Source organism: Danio rerio, chromosome 13 (genome assembly GCF_052040795.2).
Source record: "Danio rerio strain M-AB ecotype USA chromosome 13, GRCz13ab, whole genome shotgun sequence".
Taxonomy (NCBI): domain Eukaryota; kingdom Metazoa; phylum Chordata; class Actinopteri; order Cypriniformes; family Danionidae; genus Danio; species Danio rerio.
The window spans coordinates 37,399,391-37,415,000 of NC_141033.1; the positions used below are offsets into that span (position 1 = coordinate 37,399,391).

The 15,610-nt window shown below is 37.0% G+C and overlaps 2 protein-coding genes across 13 annotated transcripts in view; one reads left to right on the forward strand and one right to left on the reverse strand.

Moving 5' to 3' along the window:
- The window catches only part of LOC141377032 (uncharacterized), a 316,142-nt gene that overhangs the window by 21,161 nt on the left and 279,371 nt on the right, over nucleotides 1–15,610 (forward strand). Inside the window, exon 3 of one of the 11 annotated variants that reach the window (XR_015506210.1) lies at nucleotides 2,617–2,753. The exons of the other annotated variants lie outside the window; for them this stretch is intronic. The gene's annotated coding sequence lies outside the window, so the exon portion shown is untranslated. Of the gene's footprint in view, nucleotides 1–2,616; nucleotides 2,754–15,610 lie in introns of those variants that run through there. 11 annotated transcript variants of the gene reach the window in all.
- Nucleotides 1–15,610, reverse strand: part of ism1 (isthmin 1) — a 30,181-nt gene that overhangs the window by 8,191 nt on the left and 6,380 nt on the right. For both annotated transcript variants that reach the window (XM_087277856.1, NM_001012376.1), the window contains 2 exon segments: nucleotides 6,411–6,626; nucleotides 2,558–2,837 (listed from right to left, as the gene is read on the reverse strand). In XM_087277856.1, the coding sequence (XP_087133982.1) occupies nucleotides 2,558–2,837; nucleotides 6,411–6,626 (496 nt within the window).

Below are 15,610 nucleotides of genomic sequence, written 5' to 3' on the forward strand. Positions count from 1 at the left end.
ACACACACACACAAATACACACACAAACGCACATTTTTTTCTGTTTTCTTTTTATCTTTAGTTAGAAAAATCAGCTAAGCCAAGGGTGGCTACCTTGAAAAAGTACTAAATTATAATAAAGTTTGGATTTGTTTAACATTTCTTTTGGTCATTACATAATTCCAAACTCTCTCTCTCACACACACACACGCACAAACACACTTAAACCAAGCAAGCAACCACATTTATATCCACTCCCCCCTGATGAGAGAAAAACAAAGACCTTTGGTCTCAAAAAGACAACATTACTCTCAGCGCCGTCAAACCACATGGTCACAGTCGAGTGCGGGCCAAATCACAGGCAACAACATGTCTAAAACCCACACGAGCCACAGTTCCTACACTCACCGCTAATGCAAACGAATAAGCCAATCAAGAGCAAATACAGCAAACCCTCAGGAATGAGTCACGGCCACAACAGACCGTCTGTTAGTCATAAAGACTGTTCATATGCTGCCTTTTTAGCTTCAGATTGGTATTATCTTTACTCGTCTATCAAAGAGACTTTCTGCTGTGCAAAGGGGTTTGGGCAAGTGGTGACAGGGTAAGAATGTGTTTGTCAGTCTCTGACAGTTGACTTACCAGTAACACACGTTGACTTAGACTACCTGTCGAAAGTCTGGGCTCTGTACTATTTTTAAATGTTTTTAAAAGAAGTGTATTTTCTTCACTAACCTACCAAAAAAGTCCAAAAGAGAGCTATTAGTCTGGAGGAGCAGATGCTCTGGATTCTCTCTTTCCTCCTTTGATGTTGAGGAGTGTTTTCTGTCATGAAGACAGACTCCGCCACACAGGAATCTGTCTCTTACAGGAAACAATCTACAATCACAGACTCTGTATGAGATGCTGTCCGTGTTATAGTGACAGCATAAATCATCTGCAGTGGAAATTACAGATGCTGTCACCTTGAGGCAGAGCCCTTTATTAAGACAATAGGTCATGATGCAGCCAAGCTTAAAGTGTACTTTAATTTTTTTTATTCATATCTTAGTCATTCGAGGAGAAGGCTATATACTATGTAAAAAGATTCCATAATGGTATTGCAGGACCAATATATACTCAATCTAGATGTTTTTTTTTTCAGTTTTTTAGTGAGATGTTTGTCCTAAAAACTCTTTTGACGTCAAAATATCATTTTATCTGGCCTGTGTTATGTGACTGAGAAGCAAGCACATGCTTCCACTAACGTCACATTGACGCTGCTTTCCAAGGCAGAAGAGACTGTTAGAGGTGAAATCAATTTTTAATATCTAGATATTTATTTATTAAATATAGATTTAAAGAAGGTTTACGTATTTAAAAAGCACATACCCACTTAAGAAATAGGCTGCATCAATATCCATATGTTTATCCATGGTTTGCGCTACATTTATTCTTCCATGGCGGGGCGCCACACCAAAATCAATCCCTCCACGGCTGCATTACAGCTTCTACATTACAGCTTCTCATCGTTGTTTTAAAATAGCGGGTTATAATTGCACCAAAATGCATTAAAATGTAGTGCTGTGCGTTATTTGTTTAACCCTTTAAGGTGACATGCTGACTGACTGACTGACTGACTGACTGACGGGTGCACGATGCATGAAGCCAGCAAACATGTCGTAGCTTTCAGTTAAGATGAACACATTTCCATGATTATGCTTCGTAGATAAAGGTCTGTGGTTCTGTATACAATGACTTAATCTTGCTGGAGTTTATGGCCTTTTCACTTTATTTTAGAACGCATTAATGCCGCTCTGTTGGTCTATCGGGCACATTAATAAATATTCCTAGCAAATCTAATAAATGTTGGAGACATACTTGTAACATAAATGCACTAAATCGCACTTCAGCAGCGTTTATTTTAGAGTGCACAAGAAAGTCTGCGCTTGAGCAGCGTATATTTGAGTGTGTGCGAGAAGTTTTGTGCACCAAAAGAGGAAAAGGGCGCTTGAGCACAAAGATTCTCATGCTCGTATTGCATAAATGCGATCGCGACTTGTAATACTGCGGACATTTGTCATTCGAATAACGCCACAAGTAGTTGGTAGATCTGTGTAAAAGGCCCAACCGAGTCTGCCGCCACAGCTAGAAAAAATCCTAGCGGAAACACCGTTATCTGTACTAGTATAGTTTAAATTTTAACAAAAAGTATTTGTATCTGATTGAATTTGAAGGAAATGTTAAAGCTGAGGCAGTCTAGCTGCATTGAGAAAAAACAGTGAAAAACAGGCCAATAAGTGGTGTAAAAACATAAAACATTTGACAGTCATGACAACAAAAATAAACGCTTATTTTAATAAGTTAATCATGCTTCAGCTTTTTTTTCAATTATGCAAAATTTAACTTAATATTTTTATTCCTTTTGAAATATACGTTGAAATAGTAGACTAAAATGAATAAGTTGTAGTAAGTTGAAATGACTACAATTCGTATTTTTTTATTCAACTAAAAACATTTTTTTAGTGTGTACATAATGTGTCACATGCATTGTACCAATAATATCCTGATGCATATATTCATGAAAAGAGAATAATACCGTATTCAGTCTGGGTTCTGCTTCCCGCTCCAGCTTCACTCTTCACTCTTCTCTCCCAGTCTCCGAGTGGCTTGAGGAAGTTGCTGTCCTCTGTGTTGCTCTCGTAGGGGTAATCCTGTTCCTCAGGCCCCTTCGGAGTGGACACAGAAGATGAGGACGAGGATGATGAACGCTGCCACCAGTTCCTCCAGTTAGGAGCTGCCCAGCCAGGCTTGTTTTCTTTACGCATTCCCTTCTCTGGCTCAGAACCTTCCAGACTGTCCACCACTTCTATGGTGACCTAAACAATGGAAGAATATTGTCATTACAAGTGTTTACTGAGGCAAACGTTGCTATTAACAATTTTGTTCATCCATATGTTTAAGGATTTGAACAATCCCAAACCATAAGAATTCAATGTGGAATTTATTGCAAATAATTTGTAAAATGAGGGATGCCTAAATAAATGTATTATTTATAAAAAAATATAAGTAATTCTGAATGCAATTAATGAATAAATAAAAAGGTTTTTAATATTTTTAATTCAGCAAAGATGCATGAAATAACGTGAAAGTTATTGCAAATAATCTGAAAAATGAGTGATGCCTAAATACATTTATTATTTAATATTTAAATTATTCTGAATGCAATTAATGAATAACATTTTTTTTTTAAATCACATTTAATGTTGACAATTCTATAAGTATTATTTTTATTGTCCTGGTTTTAATTTTATTTTCATTTTTTATTAATTTTTAGTCAAATAAATCATTTTTTTAACTTTCTATACTTAAAAATATTTAATAAATTGTTCACTGTTTCCAAAAACAAGTATACAAATATTTTCATCATTAATAATAATAATAATAATAATGATGGTGATGAAGATGATGATGATGATAATATTAAATGTCTTATTCCCAGAAATAAATTATTTAAATATTAAGATTGTAATGTAATGTGTATTGATATATCACATTTATAGTGTATGGTCCTACATCCAAAACACTTCACAATCATGAGGGTGGTCATTCCATGCCACCACCAATGTGCAGCATCCAATTGGATGGCAGCCACAGGACAACGACGACAGTGCGCTCACCACACAACAGCTATAGGTGGAGTGGAGAGACAATGATGCAGCCAATTCGGTGGATGGGGATAATTGGGAGGCCATGATGGGTAAAGGCCGATGTAAGGAATTTGGCCCGGACAGCGGGGTTACACCCCTACTCTTTACGAAAAATGACATGGAATTTTTAATGACCACAGAGAGTCAGGACCTTGGTTTTAACGTCTCATCCGATGGCGCTCACTGACAGTGTAGTGTGCCCTTCACTATACTGGGGCATTAGGACTCACACAGACAGCAGGTTGAGCGCCTCCTGCTGGCCTCACTAACACCACTTCTAACAGCAACCTAGTTTTCCCATATGGTCTCCTATCTAGGTACTGACCAGGCTCAGCCTCAGTGAGTAACAGGTCTTGGACTGCAGAGTGATTAAGGTATATTTAAGATTAAGAGATATTTGAAAAGTCAAGGGATATTAAAATAAATATGCATAATTTGAACTTGTTAATTGTTTTTGGCCGGTATTATATTATGGAATTAATCCTTTTTATTTATTAATTTTTTCATTGTATACACTATATCAAATATTTATTTGAATCAGCACTATGGCAGTACCGGATACAGAAACCATCATACCTCATAGCAATTTCCTTTTGCAAGAAACATTTCCAAACAGTAATTTCATGCTGTGCTATAAAACTAAATCAAACACTGCAGTTCGTATCGGGCCCTTTTATTGCGAATCTAATTTGTTTACTCGCACATGTTGAGAATAATCACACAGATCAAGAGTGTTTGTTGTAGCGAGAGAGGCTTTTTCTGTTTGTGGCACATCAAACAGTGAGGGCTAGTGTGATCTTGTGGAGGTCCAGATGGATGTTGGCTCAGGTCATGGTCATGCACCACGAGGCTGCCAATCTGCAACGACGCCCCCCACTCCCCAATCCCACCCCAAAAACCCCAGCAGTAACACATGTGCCTCCCAGATTGGGGCAGGGCCTCTTTCTCTCGCTCTCTCTCCACCTAAACATCAAGTTCAAAGGGCCTCTCAGCCTCCTTAAGACCATGAAAGCCAGATGATGCTTTGGATCAAAGATACCCTTGCCCACACACACACACCCCCCCTGATCCCCACACACACACGCACTCACTGGCATCTTAAGACATCGATACACTTCATCCATTATGCCATTCTTGGTCAAAATTCACATGTTTTTCTTTCTGATGTAGATTGAGCTTGAGGTGGATTAGTTAGCGGTCATTGCTGCGCAGGTGTATGTGGTTATGGAGAGTTGAAAAAGGTGAATGTGTGAGAAAGTGTGTGTGTGTGTGTGTGTGTGTGTGTGTGAGAGAGAGAGAAGAGAGAGAGAGAGAGAGAGAAAAACAAAGAACCAGAAGGTTTTCTTTATTGAAAAGAAGTGCTGATGTGCATCAGAGCTTTCTGCCACTTTCTGTTTGCCAAGATTTTAGTTTCTGCGCTTGGTCAGGCACATCTCCTTTAAAAGTTTTTGCATTTGTGCATGGCGAAATTCATTTGCTGACATTACCTCTGTCAGTATCTACAATGCATCCCGATAGTATTCATAGCGCTTCACTTTTTCCACATTTTAAAGGTTACAGCCTTATCCCAAAATTGATTAAATTCATGTATTTCCTCAACATTCTACACACAATAGCCCATAATGACAATGTGAAAAAAGAGTTTTTGAAATTGTTGGAAATTTATAAAAAAATAAAAATAAAAAAACGTAAAAAATAACTTTCAGCAGTATTCACAGCCTTTTCTCAATACTTTGTGGATGCACCTTTGGCAGCAATTACAGTTTCGTCTTTTTGAATGTGATGCCACAAGCTTGGCACACCAGTCTTTGGAAATTTTTGCCCATTCCTCTTTGCAGTACCTCTCAAGCTCTATCAGGTTGGATGGGAAGCGGCAGTGTACAGCCATTTTCAGATTTCTCCACAGATGTTCAATAGGATTTAGGTCTGGGCTCTGGCAAGGACATTCACAGAGTTGTTGTGAAGCCACTCCATTGATATTTTGCCGGTGTGCTTTGGGTAATTTTCCTGCTAGAAGATGAACCGTCACCCCAGTCTGAGGTCAAGAGCACTCTGAAGCAGGTTTTTAGTCAGGATGTCTCTGTAAATTGCTGCGTTCATCTTTCCCTCTATCCTGACTCGTCTTCCAGTTCCTGCTGCTGAAAAACATCCCCACAGCATAATGCTACCAACACCATGCTCAACTGTAGGGATGGTATTTGCCTGGTGATGAGCGCTGCCTGGTTATGTCCAAATGTAACGCCTGGCATTCACTCCAAATAGTTTAATTTTACAGAATTTTACTTTAATTTAACAGAGAGAAGATTTTTATTTCAACAGGTTTATAAACATTAAAGTTTTATTAATTTATTTTTAATGACTTCATTATTTTATTTTTGTCATGATGACTGTACACAATATTTTACTAGATAGTTTTTAAGACACTAGTATTTAGTTTAAAGTGCAATTTAAAAGCTTAACTAGGGGAACTAGGCAAAGTCATTGTAAAGCACTGGTTAGAATTATTAAATTTTTTTAAACAAATTTAAAAAAACTTTTATTTTTATGGCTTTTATTCTAGCCAAGATAAAACAAATATTATCAGAAATACTGCGACTTCTCTTGCTCCATTTAATATCACTTAAGAAATATTTGAAAAAGAATAAAGATTTTACAGGAGAGCTAATCATTTTGTTTTCAACTGTAATGTCATTCTGATATATAATATAATTACAAATATTGTAAGTGACTGTGAGCATCTACCTGTATATTGGGGTTCTGCCCATTTATATCTGCTTTGGAGAGATCAGGAAAGTTCTGCAGGTCCAGCAGGAAAGCTCCAGGGCCGTCTCGCTGCAGGCTGCCCCTTGTCCCGGGACTCTGAGCCCAAGGCTGAGATGCTGGAATATGAGCCACCCGAGTCTGTCTGTCACCTGGCCCCAGCTGAACTGAGGAGCTGCTATCTGCATTCACATTATTCTGCATAACAGAAACAGTAGAAAGCCATTAGATTAGCATGTCTCTGCTTATGGAGCCACGTTTTAGCATTCGGTCACTTTGCTTACTCAATGGTTATTTACATTTTATCACTTTTTTTTATTTTTGCAAAGTTCACAGCAGTCCACTAAAAGGACAAACTTTTGGCTCAGTTCATTGTGAGCCTCCAGTTGGTCCACAGACAATCATGGATTTGAATTATTCTTAGAAAAGATGAATGTTCAAGAAAACAGATCCGAGTGAATCATCCCTCTGTGTACACTTCTTGACTCTCTGTTGTCACAAATTCAGAAATTCATCTCGGTTATTAGCTTGATTCCGTAAATACAGACGAGAACAATTAACATGCTCAAAATCTTCAGATTCATTATTTGTTGGCTAGAAAAAGTCTCACAATTTTATGTTATAATGATGATATTATTATATAGATTATCATAATAGTACGCCATTTAGAAGTAAAATCTTGAAACTATGTTGTACATTTACTGTTTACTAACCACTGGTTTTGAGTAAAACGCACACTGTGTAAAGCGCAATTTTTATTTTGATACCATGATGCCATATCAGATCTGTGTAAACTATGAAACAGTGACTTGGGAAAACAACAACTTACAATGTACATTTATTATCCCTTCGATAGCAATGCTGGTCTACAGACTGTGAAGATGAAGTGTGTATATAAAATAAATAAAAATAAAAAACTGATTTATCATTTATATTTATTTATTAATTTAATTATTATTAATATTATTATTAATATTATTAATACTATTAACAAAGTGACTTTGTCAACTACTGACCTGGACTAACAATACAGCAATTTTAAGCGTTTTAATGGATACATGTGGATGGAGGTCATTCTGACAACACAGTGCGTACACTCAAATGACATTTGCTGTTTGTCCAAACTAATTTCAAATGAGCTGAAACAACACATATTTTGAGTTTTTTTTTTGGGGGGGATGCCTTAGTTCCTTCGTGTTGTCCCAGCACAAACATTTTGTGTGGAACCCAGCATTGTTTACACTGTACAAACAAACCTTTTTAAAAACCAAACATGAATAGAACAATTGTCACTACCAGATGTATTTTGACCTGTTGGACCCTTTTTTTCAAATTGGTTAGTGCTTGTACACCACTTCAGAAGACAAACGAACTAGCTACACAGTCCTGAGCTTATCAAATAGATTGATCAACAAAAAATCAAGATGGTAACAAACACCAACAACTCTATCTCCATTCCGATACTTTGAAGAATGTTGGAAACCAGCAACCATTGACATTCATAGCAGGAAAAAACAACAGAACTGAACAATGAAAATGCTTTGGAAATAGTCGTAGATAAGTAAATGAAGGCTGATTTATTTATTTATTGTAACTTATCACATTTAACGTATTCAATTGCATCGTGTTCAGATTGTTCATCGTGTTCTTATTTTGTCACACTCTATTTAACATATAAGCAAAAGAAAGCAACCTAAATTAAATGTTATTGGTGCAAACATGGTAACCGTGGACCTCATAATCCTATATAAAAAAGGCTACCTGAATATAAGCTTACTTTTTCTTTACATTTGAAAGGTGCGATTTGCAACCTAGACGTCTTTTACGCCTCTATAACCAGCCATATGTTCACGAAAGAGACCTTGAAGATGGAGATCAAGGGAAACAATACTGGTTTCATCTGGCTGAGCCCAGCACTGTTTGTTTACACTGAGAGAGATTAGAGACATTAGCAGCTCCGCTCACTCAATCTCACCTCAAATGGCCTAATTACCCACAGGTGCTGCATTGCGCCTTATCGCCCCATAATATAAACACACACACACTAGAGACTTTCTGTGAGTCCTAAAACAATAGCCCACCATTTACAGATTATAGAGGGATAATTAGGTGCAGAGTGCTTAAAACCCAGTTGCTTAAATAAATGAAGCATGTATGCATAATCATGAAATATTTTTTATATGATACTTGGTGGAAAATCGTTCAGATTGTTTAAAATAGCAATATGCAGGCTTAAAAGAATGAACTATACATACTCTGATTACTGAAGAAAATTTAAAAACATGTACTCATTCATTTTCCTTCGGCTTAGTATCTATTTCAGAGGTCACCACAGCGCACAGAGCACAGAATGAACTGCCATCTATTGCAGCATATGTTTTGTTTTACACAGTGGATGCCCTTCCAGCTGCAACCCAGTATTGGAAAACACCATACACACTCATTCACACACACATACACTCATACACTACGAACAATTTAATTTATTCAGTTCACCTATATTGCATGTGTTTGGACTGTGTGGGAAACAGGAGTGTAACCCTGCCGGTCAAACACCACCCAACCTGCTCCTAGCTGAGATCGAACCGGCAACCTTTCACATGGGAGTCGGTTGCTCTAACAAGGAGGCTAAAGACCATGGTCTCTAGCGTCTGTCCCTAGAGCAACTTTAGAGGTCAGAGGAGTGAGGTTTACTTGCACTAGCACTTCACTAGCTGGCCTCTGTCACAGGAGTACCCGAAGGAAACCACACTAACACGGAGAGAACATGCAAACTCCGGACAGAAATGCCAACAGGCCAAGCTGGGACTCGAACCAGCCACCTTCTTGCTGTGAGGCGACAGTGCTAACTATTGAGCCAAAACATGTACTTTTACCTGTATATTTTTAGTTATGTATTGGTACTGGTCCTATGCTATTTTCCTTCAACCTGCTGTCACTACTTTGTTTTTTTTTTCTTGTCTCTATTATGATTGGCCAAGTAGAATAATCAGCAATTTTTGTCCAATCAAACTGCACATAGAAAAATCATATCAGACAGACTGACATCAAGACATAGATGTTTTGTAAATGCAGCAAACATTTACAGTGTGGTAGCATTAAATGTGTCCAAGACAGCACAAAATCATTACAAGCAACAAACGAGAGTCTGTTTAGACTGCATTTCACTTATGAGAAGATTAAGAATGTCTAATATATTTATATAAAATGCCAAATGGCCTTAAAGGTGCAGTATGCAAGTTTGAAACCCAGTGGTTGAATTATGTATTACATTCCTGAATCAAAACAAAAGGAAGCGCAGGTTGCCAGATGACCAACAGGAGAAAGTTTTCCGGTATAGGCTGATTTAAACCGTGTTCTAAATAAAAGCAACGGCACGCAATAGAAGTAATATTTTTCATATTAAATTAAGTTTTTTTTTAAGCAACACCTGGAAAATTGATATCTTACAAACAGCTTCCATTTCTTGCAGCTAAACAACATGATAAAGTGACAGTGCTGTTTACCTCAGATACACCTCATGTGGTTTATTCAGTGTTAAATGCAAACAATGTAAGTTTAAATGCCATTTTACAAGACATGTATTGCCATATACAGAAAGCAGCAGCAGATAGTTCACGTCAGATCTTGAAAAGAAAAAAAAAAAGTTAAAATTAAACTTTAAAACTGTGAAATAATGCAAACCAACACTTAGCATGTACATTTAATAATGTTAAAGAGGTTTAATGTGTATTAATTCGATTATAAACCCTACCTTTTCGTGAGTGAGTGCATATTCTGTGCTTCTAAATGGCTGTATTTGAATTTCAGTCGTGTTTCATCTGGTGCAAACAGCCCAATTGCTTATCACTGCAAATCTCGTCATGTAGCATGTTGTTATGACACGTGGTTACAATGTAACCTGCACACCTAATGTTTACCCTCATAATATTTATTAATTTACAATTATTAATTAACAACCATCTCATGTAGAATTGTGAGTCCGCGTGTTATTTTGGGGCTGTTACTGTCCACAGGACGTCGCATTTTGGTCATGGACATCCACTTTTAAAGACTTCCTGACTGGCTGAATTGATCAAATTTGCAGTTTTTCACCAAGGCAACCCGGGTTGCTGAAATATAAATGGCTAAACTGGCATTGTGCTGGTTAAATGACAAAAAGAAAAGACAGCCGTTTTGGCACGGAAAACACATTTTCAAAGCAGAATATCTGACTTCAGTGTTGTTTTTCAGATTTAAAAGAATGTTCACTTAGCATGTTTATTAAATATCTGCAGACATATTATAGTATTTTTTCTGCTTTAAAAAAGTCAAAAACTTACAGCACCTTTAAGGCTGATTTATACTTCTGCATCAAGCGCATGCGTATGCCCTGGCACAGCCTGCACATGGTCACATAGCCCTCGCTGTGTTTGTGTTTACCTTTTGATTAAAGTTGTTGCATGTCCACCGGTTTCCGCCTCAAAATGAGCGAGTTTTAGCCACTTCTACATTAAGGTAGCGTTCAGATAAAAACAAAACACCAGCGAAGAGACTCGACACAGAGGAACATAAACACCTCACTGCCAGCTAGCTTTTCTGAAGTGTTATTGTAGAGCAACATAAAAAGCATGCAGAAGTATAAATGCATGACTACATGCAAGGCATGTGCCGTGGATCGAAGTATAGAAGTGTATACCAGGTTTCAAGCGCACACATGGTTCGCATGCTGTTGGGAGTAACGCATTACAAGTAATGTGCGTTATGTAATAATATTACTTTTCTAAGTAACGAGTAAAGTAACCAATTTCTTTTAAAAACTATAATAATATTTGAGTTACTTTTTTGAAAATGTTTAATTAAATTAAATTATAATTAGTAACAATGAATCATGCAGTCAATGAGAGAATTCGTTCATTATTTTGAATGCATCAAAGTAAAGAAAAAAGGGGATTATAGTCTCAATGGACAGTGATTTTACTTAAGACAAATAGTAGAAAAGTAGCGAACACATTGCTTTAAACGTTTATTAATCTGTATATATGGCATGTATAGCTCTGGGCTCAGGAAGTTCTCAGATAACATTATCCTAAAATATATGTATTTTTGATGTGTTTTTTTAAAGGTAAATGCAAGTGAAGGTTATGTTGTTAATTGCAAAGCTTCTCTTTAAAAAAAAAAGAAAGAAAAAGTTCTGAAAGAGATCAAGCCTCAGCCGGGTAATAAAAAGTAATGCTAAAGTAACTCAAAAGTAATGTAATGTATTACTTACAATCAAAAGTACCTAACGCAACTAGTAAAAGTAACAAACACAGTTGGCACCCACCTGTTTTATTAGTCTAAAATCAAAACCTCTGTTTTCATTAACCGTAAAGAAAAGATCTTTTTTAGTTATTTTTTAAGGGCTGTCAACTGCTATCAGTCTGCCTTCTGTCTTTCTTTGGATCAAAAGAGGAGTTCTGGCTAAACTCTTCCACTCTTCTACTCTAGAGCAGACGAAATAGATAGAAACTGGAGTTCATAATGCAAAACTGTTGCGCACCTCGCTGGATGACAGAAAAATGTGCTTTTCCCTGTCAAAGAGGGTTGTAATTGTTTTGCCTTAAGACTGCCAAGGCATGTGTTTGCTGTCACATACACACACAGGGGGCAATTACTCCACAATTGGACAGCTATAAGTAGCTTGTAATCATGCATACTGAGCTAGAGAATGAGATCAAAGGGCACCATCAATCTTTTGTCTCTTTTCTTTCCTCCCTCTTGTTCACTCAAGCCATTTTGTCTGACTGGCTGAGCACTGTGTTGTGCAGTATAGAATGTGTTTCACTTCAGGTAAAAGAAACTCGGAGAAACTACTAGAGTTACTTGATTTTAAAGTGGTTAAATTATAGTCAAGCCTTCCTTAAGTTTATTACAGACTAATAAAACAAAAGCTGGTTGTGATGGTGACTTGAAGAATGTCAGCATTATAGTGTGTGATATTTTTATGGAGTTGGTGACTGCCTTGATTGCTTGAAACTAATTTTGCTAATAGTTTGCTAATAGTCTCTAGATAGCTTTATGCTACATTTTACTACTTGCTTAATCCCAAACTAGGCATACTGTAAACAAAAGTGTCAGTGCACCTAATGCAGATTTAGACATCAGAATAGTATGCATGGCTGTCCATTCGACTATTTGTAGAAATACAAAGTATATTGTGAACTTTAGAGGTCTGAAAAGTCCCTAAATCAAACAGCAAAATAACTTTAAGGGTTCGTTCACACAAACATGAAAATTCTGTTATCAATTACTCAACTTCATGTCATTCCATTCTCTGAGACCTTCATTCTTCTTCAGAATGCAAATTAAGATATTTTAGATGAAATACGAGAGCTCTCGGACCTTCCATAAACAGCAGCCGTCCCAAGAGAGCAGCGGTGGAAAGATTACTGAAAAATCATACTCGAGTAAAAGTATCATTACTTGCCCAAAACTGTAGTGTAAGCGTATCTGTTGTAAATCAAAGTATGAATTTCTGCATGTGTGTGTAAACATAACATTCTGTAGTGCATTTAGTTATTGTTCAAGACTATTTGGTGATTTCAGTCAATATACAGTAAACATCCGACATCTTCTCATCAGTGACATGCAGTCTCTCGGTCAATACATGTAAAGATTGTGGACATCTTCTTCGAAACTTTTAATGCTTCCAAATGTCTTGCTGCATTCATAAAGCGCCCATGTTTTCAGGTGGTTCAATATGATAAGATTTTATTTCTATGTGCAATATGATGGGACCGGAATCACAGGGCTGATTTTTTGTTTTTACTCAGGCAATCCACATAGACATGAAAAAAATAAGTAGTGGCTGCAGGTTGAAGGAAAATAGCTGGAGATACAGCTCTAAAAAAGTACTCAAGATAAGTAAAATAAGTAAAAGTACACATTTAAAAAAAAAAAAAAAACATTTACTAACTTATAAATTCCTAAGAAAAACTACTCAATTACAGTAATTTGAGTATCTCTCATTTGTTACTTTACACCACTTTAAGCCAGTAAAATAAACTCCTGCAAAAACATGCACCGTGACAGTGGTTCAACTGTAATCATACAAAGCTCCAAAAGCACTTTTGTGCACCAAAAAAATCCCAGCAAACATGATGTCTTCCATGTGAGATCAGAGAATGTGTTTTCTACAGGCAAAACAAGACTTAATACAAGGTTTATACTTCTGCGTCGAGTGATTGGCGTGGCCCATGGCGATTGCCTTGCGCGTTGCCATGCATTTATACTTCTGCGCACTGTTTCTGTTGCTCTGCAACAGAAACGCTAGCTGGCTGTGAGGTGTTTATGTTCCTCTGTGTCAGTTTCTTCGCTGGTGTTTTGTTTTTTTCTGAATGCTACCTTAATGTACAAGTGGCTCAAACTCGCTCATTTTGAGGTTGGAACCGGCAGACGTGCAACAACTTTAATCATTTGTAAACCACTTGTAAACACTGGCTGCACAGAACTTGCGTGGCTCTCACCCCTGTACACACTCCTCAGCGATACCAAGCTGACCAATTTACAGAGCTTGCGCAACGTGTCGTTGCGTTGTGTAGTTGGCGAGGGCATTGCGTCCAGAGAGCTCTTAGATTTCATCCAAAATATCTTAATTTATTTTCCGAAGACGAAGTAAGGTCTCTAAGGATTGGAATGGTATGATCAATAACAGAATTTTCATTTTGGAGTGAACTAACCCTTTAAAAAGATTGCGCACCCTAGAACCAAAAAGCTGCTGATCCCGTTTGACTTCCATAGTGTTTGTTTTAAAATTATGGAAAACATTAGGACCAAAAGTAAAAAAATAGTCTTAAGTTCATTAGAAAGAATAAATAAAATCTTAATACCACCAAAACAGGAACACCAAATCAACGTGGTTTCAAATAAATCCAAAAATGTGAAATATTCTAGAAAATGCATTAAATCTTGTATTAAATATTGACAGGTGTAAATGTGGCCTGAGATACTGCAGACAACTGTTCCTACGGCATTTCTACAGTTCTTATGTTGACTTTACGCACCATTCTTCAAGCCCTATGGACCTCTAACTATGAAAACAGACACATGAGTGACATACAGACGCCCCCATTACATTTCAGACTACTTCCACCTCCTGCTTCCTCTTCTTTCCTTTTGCTTAAGGAGCATGACACCATTTCAATGACACCCCTCTGAGGGGGTCGTCCCACGACAGCGCACAGGAAACGAAGGCCAAACACAAAGTGCAAAAGGCTTTTCATTACAACACTTATACAGAGAAGGCAAATATTTGCTTTTCTGACTTTAGCTCTGAGGAAATAGGGCTGCACGATTCTGGCTAAGACGAGAATATATGCATTTTTATTTTATTAAAATCAAGATCACAATTTTCTCACAAAATAAAGGTTAACATGAGTAGGCTATTATTTTTGTTTTTTTCAAACATGTGGTAAAACAACAACTATAATATTAGGCCTATGTGTAGTTTTGTGTCATTTTGAATAGACTTGGAACAGTGCACTTGAACAGACTTTAAATGTGTCCTGGTTGTTAATTCATAGTAAAGTGATGCATCAGAATATAATTATTCACAAATCTTAAGTTTAATTATAGTGTATGCTTGCAATCTGTCATTGACAATATTATTAAACAAATTGTCACTGATAAAATGAGACATGTTTCATTATCATATTACCTCTTGCATTATATTTAATGTTATATAGGCTAGAGTAGTTAAACTGACACTGTTAAACATTTATTCTCATGCACAATGCTTTGTGTTCGCTATGAAAGAAAAAACATCAAATGCTCTTCGTAATCATAACTCTAATATGTGATATGATCCTTTAAATGATGTGCGCGCTTTCGGTTTTACTTTCACCGCTGAGTGCGTTCATGTCATGGCTGCCGTCACTTTAAGGGAAAAAAACATACTTGCAAATCATACTACCCACGCGGCTCTCAAATGATCACTCTGTGCTACATAATGAACATTACTTACAACTTTATTACCTGTTATTCACAGCCCATGCAGGTTCTGTTTGCACATCATTTGTGGGTAAGCGCGTGTCTCCTCAGTAGTAAAGAAACGTCAGCTCACAGGTCATTCATGGCCACGAAAACATTGTTACATTAAGACTGAAATGACATTTTTTGGGTGCATTATACCTAATTAATACAGTACGTGACTATTTTAACAC